The 15,643-nt window shown below is 34.8% G+C and overlaps 2 protein-coding genes across 3 annotated transcripts in view; one reads left to right on the top strand and one right to left on the bottom strand.

Moving 5' to 3' along the window:
- Positions 1 to 2,610: 2,610 nt before the first annotated feature.
- On the top strand, positions 2,611 to 10,032 carry LOC139687418 (thioredoxin-like). 2 transcript variants are annotated; one of them, XM_071584536.1, is made up of 3 exons: positions 2,611 to 2,673; positions 2,898 to 3,104; positions 5,735 to 10,032. In XM_071584536.1, exon 3 carries the CDS (start codon positions 6,030 to 6,032, stop codon positions 6,522 to 6,524), a length of 495 nt encoding a protein of 164 aa, XP_071440637.1. In that variant the 5' UTR covers positions 2,611 to 2,673; positions 2,898 to 3,104; positions 5,735 to 6,029; the 3' UTR covers positions 6,525 to 10,032. The 2 variants fall into 2 exon arrangements, with proteins under 2 accessions (XP_071440637.1, XP_071440638.1); XM_071584537.1 differs by lacking the exon at positions 2,611 to 2,673 and adding an exon at positions 2,680 to 2,820.
- A 2,424-nt stretch (positions 10,033 to 12,456) lies between these two features.
- The window catches only part of LOC139687888 (uncharacterized), a 32,724-nt gene continuing 29,537 nt past the window's right edge, over positions 12,457 to 15,643 (bottom strand). Inside the window, exon 14 of the mRNA XM_071585222.1 lies at positions 12,457 to 13,980. Coding sequence (XP_071441323.1) covers positions 13,852 to 13,980 — 129 coding nt within the window. The 3' untranslated portion in view covers positions 12,457 to 13,851. The remainder of the gene's footprint in view (positions 13,981 to 15,643) is intronic.

Consider the following 15,643-nt stretch of genomic DNA (forward strand, 5'->3'; position numbering starts at 1 on the left):
GATTGAGTCAGCCGCTCACCAATTGCCCAACAGTGCCTCAATGTTTCCTAAACTAATTAAATCGTGACACTAAACGGATGCTCAAATGCAAATCATGTTGCACATGTATGTGTCATGACATTTATTTTTCTTTAAAAATTAAAACTCCAATGATAGAACTGAAGTAACTGGAATTTAGAAAACTTTGCGGTAATAATGCCGGCATGTGGATATGTTCATGGATGACTAGCAGTCAGCAGTACACAAAGGCAAGAAAGTGAAGGTTAGAGTCTCATAAATTTATAACTATGATGGATACCACATGTCCTCACCTCCATTTCTGGTCCTAACAAAAAATTTTCTTTCCTGGGGAACTTTCATAGCAGAAACTGAATAACACAAAGCCTGCTACTGTGCTGGAGATTTGGGGGACCGACACAAAACATTTTACTGCATAATAATGATGATTCTCTTGTGGCATCATCAGTTTATGAAAAATTGTTACTCTTTAATTAAATATATAACAAAAAATTGTTCAAGGTCTTGGATAATCAGGATATTCCCAGATAGTTCTAAATTTAATGTGGCACTAGATAACCAAAACATGTACAATGGATCAAAGTGCAAAAGTTCAAAGGGGTCTGCATTTAAAAAAATGACTGCATTGGGTATAATTTCATTGCATCAATATTTCTTGAAATGGAAGTTCAAAACAGCATTTCCATATTGGGATATTGTGAGTGCTTTCCACAGAAATAATTAGAGAATGAATGGCAACCCAGTGCATAAAAATGTAATCTTTATGCTCTTTTAATGGCAAAGAAAAACCAGAAAAAGAACAATGTAGCAATGCTGTACTAAATATTAGGTTAACATAAAGGCAGACAAGACTCTTGTAAACTACTACAAAGGTGTGTAGGAGGGGTAAAACCAGCAGAAGGGTATGAGGAAGTTAAATCAGGAGGAAGTTTACAAAGGAGGAGATTGCAGTAGTGCATTAGCATTCTCTGTTAAATGTGGTTATAAGGTGCAATGGGAAATTAAATCAAACCTATGATCTTTTGCTACTGTTGGACCAGTAAATGTTTCATGAAGATAGATATTTTTGTCGAAGGTACATTTCATTGACATACAACTTCAAAGAGAGATTCAATCACAGCCATTGCAGGAAGGTAAAAACTAGGAGGGAAATCACAAAATGCATTCTTCAAGAAAGTCCTTCACCAATATTAATTACAACTAATTTGTGTACTATGGTCCAATTTCAAGATGCCTGTAATAACACCGATAGCATAGGATGAAATAAAACTATATTCTAATTTAGCTAAGACAAGGCCACAAAAATGTAAATAACAAAATGAAATGATCTTACTAGTTGTGTCAGTATTTTATCAATTCACAAGGAATAAAACTAATATATTTTGATACAAAATATTGGAGCACATCCAAGAAGACAAAATTGAGCAAAGTAGTGAGAAGAGTGACCTTTAAGAGGATTAAAAAAATTATTTTCCTTAGAAGCTGCAAAAAGCAATCAAAGTAATTAAAATCAATTTACCCACACAATAATGAAAGTAGCATAAATATATTTTAAATAATATTCTTACCGGGACTAATAAGGAATGAATATGAACCAATAATGAAAGGCAATAAACTAGATGTTAATGATATAGAACCTGCTGTACTAAAAGTGTGCTAGAATAGAGAGAAGACTTACTTAATGAAAATTGTGTGGCATTGTAGGCGGGATATTCCTTTCTTCCGTTCGTTGAAAGATTAGGAGCACAATATGAGCAAAGAGAGAGGGATTCTTTCCCAAGTCCAAGCAATAGACCTTGATTTCTACCAGTTTCTAGAGACTTCCAAGACCATACACCATCCCCATTGCAGCCTTCGCCCATCCATTTCTCCTCATGCACTCCAGCAATTCTTAAAACTTTAAAATACAATTAATCTCATATCAGGATTTCTTTGAGCCATTGAATAAGCTCCGAGGTTAATAGACAGGTTTATAAATTACCTTCTCTATTTCCTGTTCCTGTACCAAACCTGTATGAATGCCAAAATTCTTTTTGTTGAAGTTCGTCAATTACAAGTCTTTCATTACGTCGGTTCGCACCAAAAGAGAGAATACTACCACTTTTGTCTTCATTGGCATTTTTTTGCAGCTCTTTGCGCATTTCTAGATGTGAATTCACATAAGACTTGCTCTACCAAGTTAAGACAAACATGTGAGGCCTAGACTGGAAGAGACAACTAATCCTAAGGCTAATAATAGTTTCACTTACCTCAAAACAATTAGAATTAAAAACTGTATAAAAGAGGATACACCACAACTGAATCCATAAATAACGTAACGCCAATATTCTGGCCATGATCAACACGCGAACACAACTCAGAATTATATTTGAAAACGTGCAAAGAAGAGGGCACCCGTTTTCACGATGCAATTCTATGCATCCATTGCCGTCTGACTATTAATACTGATGGAACTACGATTGAATGATCTGATGAGACAGGTTCCTGGCTTTTATAGTTCACAGTTGAATGCCTTGCTTATTCACTTTTCCAAATGGACGCGCTCTTGAAGCAGCTGCTTAAGCGGATGTGACGACATATATAAATTGTCTTGTTCGGTTGGATGACGTAATTATATATGTGCCTTCCGAGAAGTATGTGAAGGATTTTGTCAAGGTAGGAATGTAGAAATTACTGGTACACTGAATTTACATTTATTTAGAATATGGTATAGGACTTGGAAGTGATCGTTGGACGAAGTAAAACATGTTTCGATTTCTGTATGAGCGAGATTTTCTGTGCTTGTAGTCATCTTAATTGAAGGTATTTGCCCCGAGAATAAGTATTCGGGGAACAACACCAAGTATCAAGATTTTAATGGATTTTAATGTATCTTTCAGGTTATGACAGTGCAAGTTTTTGGACTTGGAGTGGGTCTATTTATCATAATTAGCCTATGGGCATTAAGTTTTACGCTTTGCATCTTATCCTACCGGACTCAAAAGAACTTAGGGCCTTCGTCCATCCTTATTTCTCTAATAATAACAGTCATTCTGTTAGTCATTCCTCGGGAGCCAGAAAATCAGGATGATCATACTATAATAAAGGTAATGTTAGTGTATTAAGGTCATACATCTTAATATTTTATTGCGAATTGTAGAGACGCAATATGCAAATTATCAAGTTGCAGTTGAATGTTCATTTTGTTTTAAGTTTACTTAATGTCTTAACTTAAGCATCGCTTAGTGCTTGGCTGCAGTTCTATCTATTTCTATTAAATTCGCTGCTTAAGTAGTCGAAATGCTCTAACAAATTTCGTTGCATACCTACTCAGTTCGCACCTAATGCCTTGTCATTCTGCCACTATTACTTTTAATGCATTAGCACTTTTGCATTATTTTAATGTTAGAATTTATTTATGGGATTCAATCTTGAAGAAATATATTTAAAAAAGCTTTTTTAACATAAAATCAAATGTCAAAAAGGAAGTTGATACATGAATGCATACCTACTAGTTAAGTGTACATTTGTGATAAAATTTGGGACAGAAAACATTAATAAGATATAAATGCATTGAAACTATATCAGATAACTTATATAATGTTGTTCATTGTTGCTAACTGTATCTCAGAAGTTAAATTGTGAATAACATTAATAACTACAGAGGATTGCTCAATATTATCTTGTATTCAAGTCAATAAATTGTACAGAACATCAAAATAATTAAGTAGTTGTGAATTTTGCCCAGGTGGTTTGTAATATTCTAAAGTGTAGCGGACAGCGTATTCGGAAAATACATGTTAGTTTCTCATTATTTATGTAATGACAAAATACGATATAATTTTTACCAACTAAGGTAAGGTAAACCAGGCACATTTTCTGGTGATTTCCAGGGGATATCTGAAGGGAAGTTTTTCTGGCAATATCGGATAGTTTATTTGGTTGTGAAATGTGTGGTGAATAAGAATATTGGCAAGTAGTGTGCATTGTTCGAGGGGGTTGAATCTAGTTGGAGACTTAAAATGCCACATCTGACGTAGCCTGAGCCACGATTGAATCCAAGCAACACCATCTTTGGGAATTTGTGATCTTTTCAATGATGCGAAGAGTAGTTGGAACCTCAGAAGAAGAATTAGGAAAAAAGCATTCACTAGGCAGAGGAAATTGACGACAAGGATCTTAAAGAAAATCTTGTCAAATTTGATATGGAGCATGGTTTTGTACGATGTGGAAACATGGTCATCGAAGTAGGATGATAGGTATAGATTCGAGGCTTTTGAAATGGGTTTGTGGAGAAGTTAGAATGGACCAAAAGGAAGACAAATAAGGAAGTGCTCGATGGGGGAGGAGTAGAGATTGATCGGTGAAGTCAAAAGGAGGCAGGAAAGATGACTACAGAACGTTTTGATTGGCATTGGGATGTTGACAATTGTGATAGATAATAGAATGTTCGGCGAACAAAGAAGGGGCATCGGTACATTGAGAATGTTGGACGGAATGAAGGGAGGAGGGAAGTATGGCGGATGGAAAAATAATGAGATATAATGTGAGGTGTCAGGTTATGTTTTTGAATTGAGCTAAGGAATGTTTTGATGATCAGTCAGTATCCATCCAAAACCTACCTTAACAGTAGATTACCAATAATAATAATTGGTAAACAATAAGGCTCTCAAAGGTATAGGGCACTAAAGACTGTATTATGAATGGTCTGTAGATGGTGACATTTACTTTGTTACCGGCTTTGAATAAAGGAATAATAAAGCTAGACTTAAAACATAAGGTTTAATTTTAGAAGACAGAGGTAAATTGAATAAAATAAAGGATGGGTAAACTGATGTACTAGAAATATCTTTAAAAGAATGAGTAAGCTATTCTTTGGCCAAGGAGTGACATCTATGGATGATGTTTTCTCAAAACATTTATCTTTAGAGGCTGTAAATGAAACTAACTGTATGGTTGTAGTAAAAGGTGGGTCAAATTGCTTCTTTGGGTTGAACAGTATGTCTTAGAGAAATATTTAGTCAATACTTTAGAGATTACATTGCTAGATTAAATGCATTATGCTTTATTTTAAACAGTGATTTAGTCTTTCATTTAAACTTTTTGTCAATATTTCAGAAATTTTTAGCACAAGACCAAAACTGTTTAATGTTCAGATTGTACTCTGTTGATCTAGTCCTTTTGGCATGATGGCCACATTTGGAAAACCTGGAATAGCTTGTGTAGGAACTATTTGGGGTAAATTGAGGAGTAAGTAAATTGGCTTAGGGGAAGTCAATCATTTTATTGCTTAAAGAAGAATATCACAGAATTTAAATGTTACAAAATTGGTGTTCCTTGCACAACTTTCTCGAACAATTAATTGTCTCTAGGTAAGCAGATAACAATAAATATCACAGTTTTATAAGCGTAACTAGTAACAGAGGAGGGTGTATACTTGAGGTTATTAGTTAGTTCCGTGTTATAGAGAATGACAGGATGATGCTTGCCATGTGGTGAAAGTGATGCATTTTCAATGCTAGAAGGGGTAACTGAGACTTTAGAAAATTATTTTAATTTTAAAAGGTGTGAACCTTAAATTTAAATGCATATGTTATAACTACTTATTCCATTTAGAAGTTCTGAAAAGCTAAGAAACTTAAAGCTACCAATTTAGTATTTCAAATCATCTGTTTGTATTGCCAATAATGGTTAGAATTGACAATGTTCTAATGTGATTACTACCATTCTATTTCAGGTGTTTGACAATTTTTTCTTTTGGAGGATATCCATGATTGTTTTCCTAGCATTGTCTACTCTCTGTGGGTTCATCTGCTATCTCTTCTCTGATTTAATGGTTCCACGTCATGCTCAGCCTATCAAGCAGTGGAGACTTTAAACTAATTGTATCTTTTGGAGTACTCTGGACTATGTTCCCCATCAAGTAAGATATTGGAAAATAGGTTTGACTTTTTTGGTCATCAATTTCAAATTAAATCTATACGTTGTGGCAAAGCTAATTAGCATTGTGTGTTGAATACCAAGGAATAAAAATGGTCTTGCTTCAAAGTCTTGTTAGCTGTCCCAGGTGGGTAGCGGTTCGAATGGCAAGAATCCTGTCACGCCACAATCGCAGTTTTTTTCAATCCCCACCACACAGAAAAGTATTTGATGTTACTGATTCGGACACTTTCATGGAGCGTGTGATGAACAGTGACATTCCTGTGCTGGTCAACTTCCATGCTGAGTGGTGTGAGCCATGCCAAATATTGACTCCTCTTCTTCGCAAATTATTAGCCACTTCTACTGACGTTGATCTTGCCGTGATTGACGTGGAGGACTGTCCTGAGTTAGTTCACACATTTGAAGTGAAAGCTGTACCTGCTGTAGTGGCTGTCACAAATGGCCAAGTTGCTGACAAGTTCGTTGGATTAGTTGATGCTGCCATGGTGGAAGGGCTAATTAATAAGCTCTCTGTTGGAAACAAGAAAACCACAAAGGGAGCGGATACAAGCCATTTAGAAAATAAACATCATAGTCCTCAATAACAAATAGAAATTTAGGTCAGTGCATTAATTAGTAGTTCCTCCCAAAATCAGCCATTGAAATGTATTACATTTGCTGGTTATTGTACAGTAGGAGAACCAAAAGATTGTAAAAACTGTAATTTATAAAATATGAATAGGTTATTCCTAATTTGTAGTGAATGAAAAGAAACAATGTGCCTTTCTATTTGGATACACAGCCATAACTGTTCTGTTCAGACTCTCAGCTTGGAAATCAATGTTGAAAAAAAGTCAAGAGTGATTGCACTCATGGTTACCAAGAAACTTCAATGAAGAATTTTGTAGTAATTCCATGTAATTATTTACATTAATTGAATTTTTATTGTTTTTCATGCCTAATACATGTGGATAAGTTTTTGTGAAATTTTTTGATTGAATTTGAAAAGATGTATTGCAGAATGATACGTCTGATGGCAAAAATTGTGTGTTTGGGACATGATACAATTCTTCTGGCATGATATGGTAACTATCACTATTTGGCTTGAAATTAAACTTCCCAGCTACTGTCTGGATATTGATTTTCAGCATGTAAGCACTACAATGAAATGACCTAACTTCAACTTCATTGGTCTTGGTTCTCTCAAGTCTATAGTAATAGTTTTTTCGTACCATTGGTTGTTGAATGTACAAGTAAATATATTACTCTTCACATTCATATTTTCTGGTATTCCATCTATAACATTTTGAAGTGATGCTAGTATGTTCCATGTCATACTTAAGTTTGCTACTGAAAACTTTTTAAAATCATGATGACCTTCTTGGAGTGGTGCTGACATTTCCATCTGATGGAGTGTTTTTCTCCTTCATCTTTTGATAAGGCAAACTAGAATGCCGATGAAAGTGTCGTGCTGAAAATGAATGCATATAAAGAAACCCTTAAGGACAAACACTTTGGTTTTTTATTGCATTTCAAGATGCCTGAAATTCAACATCATTTTTTTAGCCATCCTTAGGCCTCTTAACGTACCTATTCAGAAATATCCATTTTCCTGATGGTAGTGGTTGTTATCACATTTAAGATGTTTTCCTGTGTTATTTTTTGATGTCAAATTGTGGTATGAGTGGAATTTTTGAGAAAGTTCCACAGCTGGATGTAAACTGAGTGAGTGAGGATGTGTGTTTAAAGGAAAATCTCATGTCAACATGTTTTTTATGCTTTAAAATGTAAAAATCATGATTTTTTACCACTTATTTTGCCATGAAAAGTACTATCATTTGTGATAATTGTGAAATTATTCAGTCATCAGTAACTGGGGCAAACCATTAGGAGAGTTAGTTCTGTGCCTAAGCTGAAATTCTATAGAATCTGATAATGGAAACAATAAACAGGAATCATCCTATTTTGTTATAAAAAGACAGTGAATCCACTTGACATGGCTTCATTGTCATATCATGATGATGCTGTAAACTTAGAATTATTAAGGGAATCCAACAGGATGACAATATCCACTTTATATTTTCGATATTATGAAATTTTAGACAGCTTAGACATTTATGACCACAAGTAGTTGAGGATAGTGATCAAGACTTGGGAAAAGCAGAGAATCCATATGAAATGTCATGACAAGGAATGGTGTCTTGAATTGAGATTTGGAAGGAGATAAAGGTGCCTTAGTGAGGTGGCATAAGTGTGTTTTACCACCAAAGGAGGCATTCAGTCAGCAAAATTTGGGGTCATACAAATCCCTGAACCCATATTAGCTATCGTGAAACATAAATTGCTAGGTATGCAAGCTTTCCTTGGTGGATTTTATTCATCATGTGTGGCTGTCTGTATTTGGTTGGAACCAATTAACAATTGAGTACAAATAATTGTGGAAAGGAGCAAAACGATTTTGTCTTGACCTATTTCAGAATTTCATTCAGTACATTTTTCTCTCTTTCTGTCCTTGGTATTAATAGGCAAATATCAGTCTGACTGGTGTTAATGGAACATTGAAGGAGATTAAATAAATGCAACTAAATGATGCAAATTGCTTTTGAAGTTCAAACTACCATTGGGATTAGTGAACACTGTCAGCTAATGAAAAATGTCAAGGGTTTCTGCTTCATATGGACTGGTGACCTCTGGCTTCTGAAAACTATCTACTAAACTTGAATTGTATATTTTCCATTAAATTGAGGGTTTACTGCACTGAAAACCAGTCACAGTCGGCCAATATTGGAATTTTCAATGCTTTATTTGAATTCCTCATTGTTGTTCAACTTCATCCATGGTGAGAGGCTATTTATTATTAATACTCGTAGCCCTTCTTTGACTTTTGTAATAAAATTGCTGTATCTTCACTGTGAACAAAAGGATTAAGATTCTATTTGTGCTAGTCCCTAAAATTAAGTAGAAAGTAGTTTAGAATATTAGTGAATGATTTGATATCCTGATAAAAACAATTGCCTTGATGCGAGTTATTCTAATAAAATTATAAAGTGATATTGACAGAAAAGAATATATTTTATTTTCATTTGTAGTCTTCCACTTAATGCTGTAAAATAGCCTCCTAGTAAGTTAGTACTTAAAATATAATCTATTCTTGGCAACGAAGGTCTTATCTTCATGTTACCCTTCTGTTATTTGCATCCAGTCTTTCTCTATTAGGGCCATATAGATGAATGGACAGGATAAAAAACTTTGCATAGTTAAAGTATTACTTAAAGTTTGTTATGAATCAATGGGATAAGATAATTTAAAATCTTGTTAAGGATTACAATTTTTCATATTTATGAGTCCCATGCCTCATTGCCATGCTGAGAGACTTTGTCTGACAATGCTTCAAGTTCACATCATTGTCTCATTTGTTAAAAAAAACCAGTGCCATAGGCTTGAGTTATTTCAACTTGTCCACATTCCTTGCTGCAAACTTGTCTCAGCAAATATTGCATCTTAAGCATTTTTGTAATTTACTCTAAATTTTAAATGCGCTAAAATCCTCGGGCCAATATTTACATTCTATTTCATGGCAAACACGGGAAAAGGTTCCATGTATCAATTATTCATCAACAAAATGCTCATTAAGTACACACTTTTATATTCACTGTGTAATTGTCTATGTACTATTGACCAATATAGTAAAACATAATTACTTGTTGATGTATGGTTTTATTTCATAAAGGCACAAAGGTATAACATTTTAATATTCAACTTAAAGGCTTACTTTTAGTTATTCTGGTAGTGTCTTTGAGTAATAAGATTTAATCCCTAGTCATGAACTTCAATGTTTGGCCTTCAATATAAATCTGGCCTTTGATTCTTGACAATAATGGGCAGTCTTGCCCTTTTGTATCCAGTGGTGCTTGCTTTGATGATCGTGGCTGTGTTTTAGTCAGACATGCCTGTTAAATGTGCGCACAGAGTGGGAAAAATTGTTTATCTTATGATTTATGAAGAAAAGGAAGCTGTGGTTGTATTTATATGTATTAATTGTGAATACAAAATGTATACACTACTGTTTGACTTATGTATGACATTATGCCAAATAATATTGCTGATGCCTTTTTTGGAATTCACTTATTTTCCCATTTTATTAATTCAACAGCAGTTTTACACTTCATGGTATCAATGAATTTATATTTTGCTCTACATGATGAATGGTTAAGTTTCTCAGGATATTACAAAAGCTTCAGTTTTTACATGGAGCAGTTTTCATTCAGAACTGTCTTCTTAGATTTTTCAAATTTGTGGATAATGCTAAAATTGAGTCTTAAAATGATGATAGTTTAAAAAAATGGAAGTTGTAGTATTTTCATTGAAATATAAAGTTGAATGAGCGTTATTCACAGAAAAAATAACAGCATTATATAGTTCTGTTCTCAATGGAAGGGGTGCCTATCATTCAGCTATTTAGTGGTTTCAGTTTTAAAATACAATAAATTTGGTAATATTCCACGAATTGACATGCTGCGGTTCAGCATCATGAGTAAAAATATATTTTGAGAAAATCTTAATAGCACTAATGAGAAGTTGGTTGAAGAAAGGAAAAGAGATGAGTGGACCAGAGGCTCAATGGTGTACGCTATATCATTTGCAGGCTAATGGAGGGAGATGACAATGTGTAGAGGAGCTGAATGCCAGTGGAAAGAGGTTTGGGAATGATCCAAGAACTGTTGTCACTGATGGGCGAGTTGACAGATTAGAAACAAATGAGAGCCAAGGGAACAAAACTTGAGAGATTTGCATAAGAAATTAGTTCCACAAAGGAGGAATTGACACTGGATGAATTTTGGACCATATCATAAAATTTGCAATCACTCATTTGGTAGAGAGTGGCCTGGGGTAGGGGAGGCTATTGGTCACTGTTCAACCTTAAAAGTTTCCTCTGTATCACAGAAAATTTTACAAAAGCCACTTCACTCGCCAGAGATTTTACAAAGGAAGTGAAGATAGTCCACTCAGTGGGGTGAAGGTCAAACTGTAATTCCACATGGAGAAGATACAGAGAGATGACATAAACATTCCTCAGTGATCCCTAGCAATTTATCTTGTATGCCCATCCTGTTGTGGTGTTAAAACCAAGTGTTTGTAATGATTAAACTGTCTCCTACAGAACTTTGATGCTTTTTCTCTACAGCCATTTCAAAGCCATAGTGCCCAACCTCACTCCCATTTTTCCATCCTCCCACCCCCACATTCCAATCCTTCACAATCCTTTTTTCCTCCAAATGGTTACTCATTAGCCGGTACAAGTGAATAATAACCACGTTTGTTGGCTTTGCTTTTACTTCTACTTATAATATTCTATTAGTGACTAGCTCCATCTTCACTCTGCTTCCTTCAACCTTTTTCTTCACTTCTAAAGCCACACCTTTCTAGCTCCTCACTTGATTGTATATTACTCTAAAACCATCACTTCATTAATCCCTGCTATCCTTCCATCTCACCCCCACAACCCTGAAATATCTATATTTCCTCTATTCTGCAAGTCCCTATTCCAATTTTTTTGGGCCCCTTCTGTCTCCTTCTCCACAGCTGCTACTTTGTAAGGAATTTGCATGATGATGACTGGGGAAGCCTTGTCTCTGCCGAGTAGGTTGGGTCATCTTACTTTCAGGAGTCATTTATACTCTTATCCATAATTATTCCTTGGTATGAATACGAGTTGATTTCCTGTGGCCATCTTCAATTGTGTTTTTAATGTGACACCATCACTTGCATGATAGATAACCCCATTAATCAACCCAAAGATTGTTTTGATAGGTGAGGATAGAGTACACCAAGTACCAAACCCTACCATGTATGAAATTCACCATTAGGATAGGGAAGGGAGCACATCCTATCCCTGTGCCGCCCGTGGTTTACCAGTAGTACTAAAAAGCAACATGGCTTGGGTGAACTAGAGGGCAGCCGGAGGCATCCCCAGTTATCAAAGCAAGGCTCTCCAATCAGTTGCTCAGTGCTCTACCACAGGGCTATTATGTTCCAAAAAAATAGTAAAGTTATTTTGAAAATTTTTGTCAATATCATGATTTTGAAGTTGATGCTAAAAATTTGAACCATTTGTCAAAAATTCTCACTAATTATACTTCACTTGAAAATTATTGGATAAATTCCTTGGCATTTCTAATGAGAAACAGCCATGGGAGAGTTGAATTTGAAGATGAAAAGCATCAGCCATACCTTTGGAACAAAATAATTCCAATAAAATTATAACGGTGATTGAGTTTTCATGAATTCATTGGTAAGATTCAATTAAATAGATCACTCAGGCTATCCAGTTGCAATGAATTGAAAAGATATAAAGGAATCGGGAAAAAAGTTGGGCCTCACTAGAGGATGCTGAGTACAAGGGGTTCAATGTGATGATGTCCATGCTCAAACACTGGCCAATTTTTTAGGTAAACACTAAAATTTGAGTATATTACTTAGAAGAGTATCATTCAAAATACAGGACTATGATGCAAGTAGATTTTTATTACACAAATATAAAATTGAGGAGATATTTTTTACTTCAAATTAAGGCGTACACATCTAAATTTTTGTTTACAAAGTAGAATATAAAATTGAAATGCCACAAGTGCTGCATGCCAATATTATCAAGCTAGAAGGGATAACTGCAATATTAACAGCCAGTGATGATACCAACAGAGACACAAGTCTGCAGTGCCTACATTATTAGTGAAAGCACATTCATTGCTCTATTTCACACTCGGTGGCTTAAGGGCTGAGGAGCAGATCATTTTTTACAATGAAACATGATGGATACAATTGCACTTGATACCTGATTAATGAGATGCTATGAACAGGTAACCTAAGATATTTGCAAGGTTCCTTCAAAATTTCTTGTGTCACCATAATACTTCATTAAAATAATTCATTGCTCATTCATTACTCACTTGTGTCACCATAATACTTCATTAAAATAATACTTCATAAAAGTATTCATTGTGGCTTAATTGCATTGAGTAATCAACTCTGGGCAAATGAAATATTTGTTTGATGAAATTTAGGAACACGTAGCTATTGTGAGTAAAAAAACGGAATAAAAAATGTGAAATGCTCCTCACTTATTACGGAACTTGCAGGGTTGTACAAAATTTCAACTCTCTAAATTTAGAGGGCACCATAAACAAATACCAATAAAACCCTTGGCCTGAGGCAATTGGCATTGAACTGAACTATTACCATATCACCAATGGAATGGGACAATAAAGCCATGATTGCCCAGAGAAATGGGTGAAGGAATAAACATTTTGCCTCTACAATGTTACTTAAGACTGACCCCTTTTGAGCTAGAAAGTGCGGGCCAACTGGATTTCCATCGATCTTAATTTGATAGTATATGCAGTAAGACAATCTTCAAGAGAGGGGAGGCAGTTGAATTATGGGTGGAGAACCATCTTAGGACAATTACATTATCATAGAAAAATATAGTCTCTCAGAGTTCAACTGATCAATCATCTTTGGATAATCTTCAAACCATGCATAGCAACTACAGGTTGGATATTAATTAAATATGGAATGACTGCTGCTAAATGCTATGTCAACTAGAGTAACATTTCAATTGAAACCAATGAGTAGGCTGAAGCACCTTGTAAACCAAGATAAGTTAATGGTCTCTCACAAAAATACCTAAATTTGATCAACAAATCTCTTAAAAAATATACTTTTAAAGAATAAAAATTTTCACAATTGAAACACAATAATCATAGGTTAAGTTAGCTAATCTGAGAATAAGTTTTGCATTTTTGTAGTTTCACATTAATTAGATACTTACTATTAAGTTTCAACATTTCTTGAGGTATATTGGTAAAAACACAAAGCCTTTTAGTCTATAAAAACACTATGGTGGGGAGAAAACACTGTGGGGTGGGGTTAACTTCATTCTTCCTCTATTGTTTGTTGCTCACTGCATGTAAAATCACACGTAACATTTCCTTTGTGACATGTGCACTGGGAACAACTTTCTCCATCAGGCTGAAAGACTTCACTTTCATCATACAGCTTTCCCTAAGTATAAAATGCATCATTACATATTCTATTCAAAAACATATAATAAGGAAATTTATATTTTATAACACTCATTTGGAATATGAATGCATATGCAATCATGAATGACCTGCACCTAATAGTGCAGCATTGATGTGATGAATTAATCATAAGAAATATTAGGCTATAAGTAAATCTGTACTGGCTAAATTTTCACAACCAGCAAATAACTTCTAACTGATAAGCATGAATCATGCAAGCTGAAATTATTTCATATGTGCTTCGTAAACCAATTCTTTATTATCAATTGGTCTGTTACATTTGCAACTTTGCCAGCACACAGACCTGTATGCTGGTGTGAAATTAAAACAATTCTTACGGTTTTAGTAAACCAAGCAGTACATCTCTTGATTCACAAAACTGAACAAATCAACAAAAAAATAAAGAACCACTTTCTTAGTTGAGATCTGCACCTGAGAACACAATATACAATTAGCTCCAACGTTTGATATAACACTGACGATGATCCTACGAAAAATCTATCCCGCATGTTTGTTTGTGTAGAATGTATGGGCTTCCACTTCAATATATGGCTGAATCAATAGCATGGCTTCAATCCTAATCAATTTCACAAATAAGCTTAAAAAGAATGCTTCTCGCTTCTTTTTTAATAATATTATATTACAGATTGTCGAGTTCAACTCACATACGACCAAAAAAGAAAATACTTGGGATTAACAATTAATACTAAAAAAAGAAATTGGTTCCTAAACCCCTATTAGAGATCCATAACTTAATACCCCGTACCCAAGTTATTCCCCGATTAGTAGTTTTTGAAGTCTTGCGGGTCATGAACAGGTATTGGTTTTTTTAACATAACTTTCTCTGAACTACGCGGTTAGGGGTCTCACGTCCAAATTCGGCCATCCATTCCTTCACGGTGGAAATTGAAGGAGAAGAGTCCCCATACACATTTACCATCCTAGAATGGATTTCGGTTGGCGTTAAACCTTCTTTTACGAAGAATTTCACCACTGCACGATACTCGATGTAATCCATTTCTGATTACACATATCCCGCAACTGATTCAAATAACTACCTACAAAGATTTGCAGGACAACACGGCATGAATTTTTCCTAGCTGTTTTGTCAACATGATTGTGAAAAACAATGCTAGTAATGCCATCTATGGGCCTGGCCGAGAACTTTTAAGACCACTCTCGTACACCCAATGCCCAGGATTCAAACGTTAAAATTTGACCTTGAAAATGCGACATTATACTCCATGATCCACAATTAGCTTTTGACCACTTAAAATACACTTTTTAAACTTGTTTAGAATTTAATGATTGCAGTTTATCTTCTTTGCGACTGAGAAATATATTAAATGTATTTATTTGTAACTTGTAAACAATAGAGACGTATTTAAAATATAATTTCTCTATTGCTCATTCTTGACATTTTCTTTATGAAATTCAAATGATACATCAAACCTTTACCTTTAACAAACAGAAATTTTGGAGATGTGTTCACTGATCAAAGAAAATAAAAACATTTTTGCGTTTTGGTCTACATGGCAGGCACCCTCATACCTACCACAACTACTTCAATCCTGGTTGACTCTGCCTATCCAAGAGCTTTTTCCAAGCTATGTGCTATTGCAACTAATATAGAGCTTGGCAAA

Source organism: Hetaerina americana, unplaced genomic scaffold (assembly GCF_022747635.1).
Source record: "Hetaerina americana unplaced genomic scaffold, ioHetAmer1.1.p SCAF_2, whole genome shotgun sequence".
Lineage (NCBI taxonomy): Eukaryota > Metazoa > Arthropoda > Insecta > Odonata > Calopterygidae > Hetaerina > Hetaerina americana.

Bases quoted from the DNA above. Each gene is read 5' to 3' on its own strand.
- LOC139687418 (XM_071584536.1), top strand. From the start codon at position 6,030: ATGGTCTTGCTTCAAAGTCTTGTTAGCTGTCCCAGGTGGGTAGCGGTT.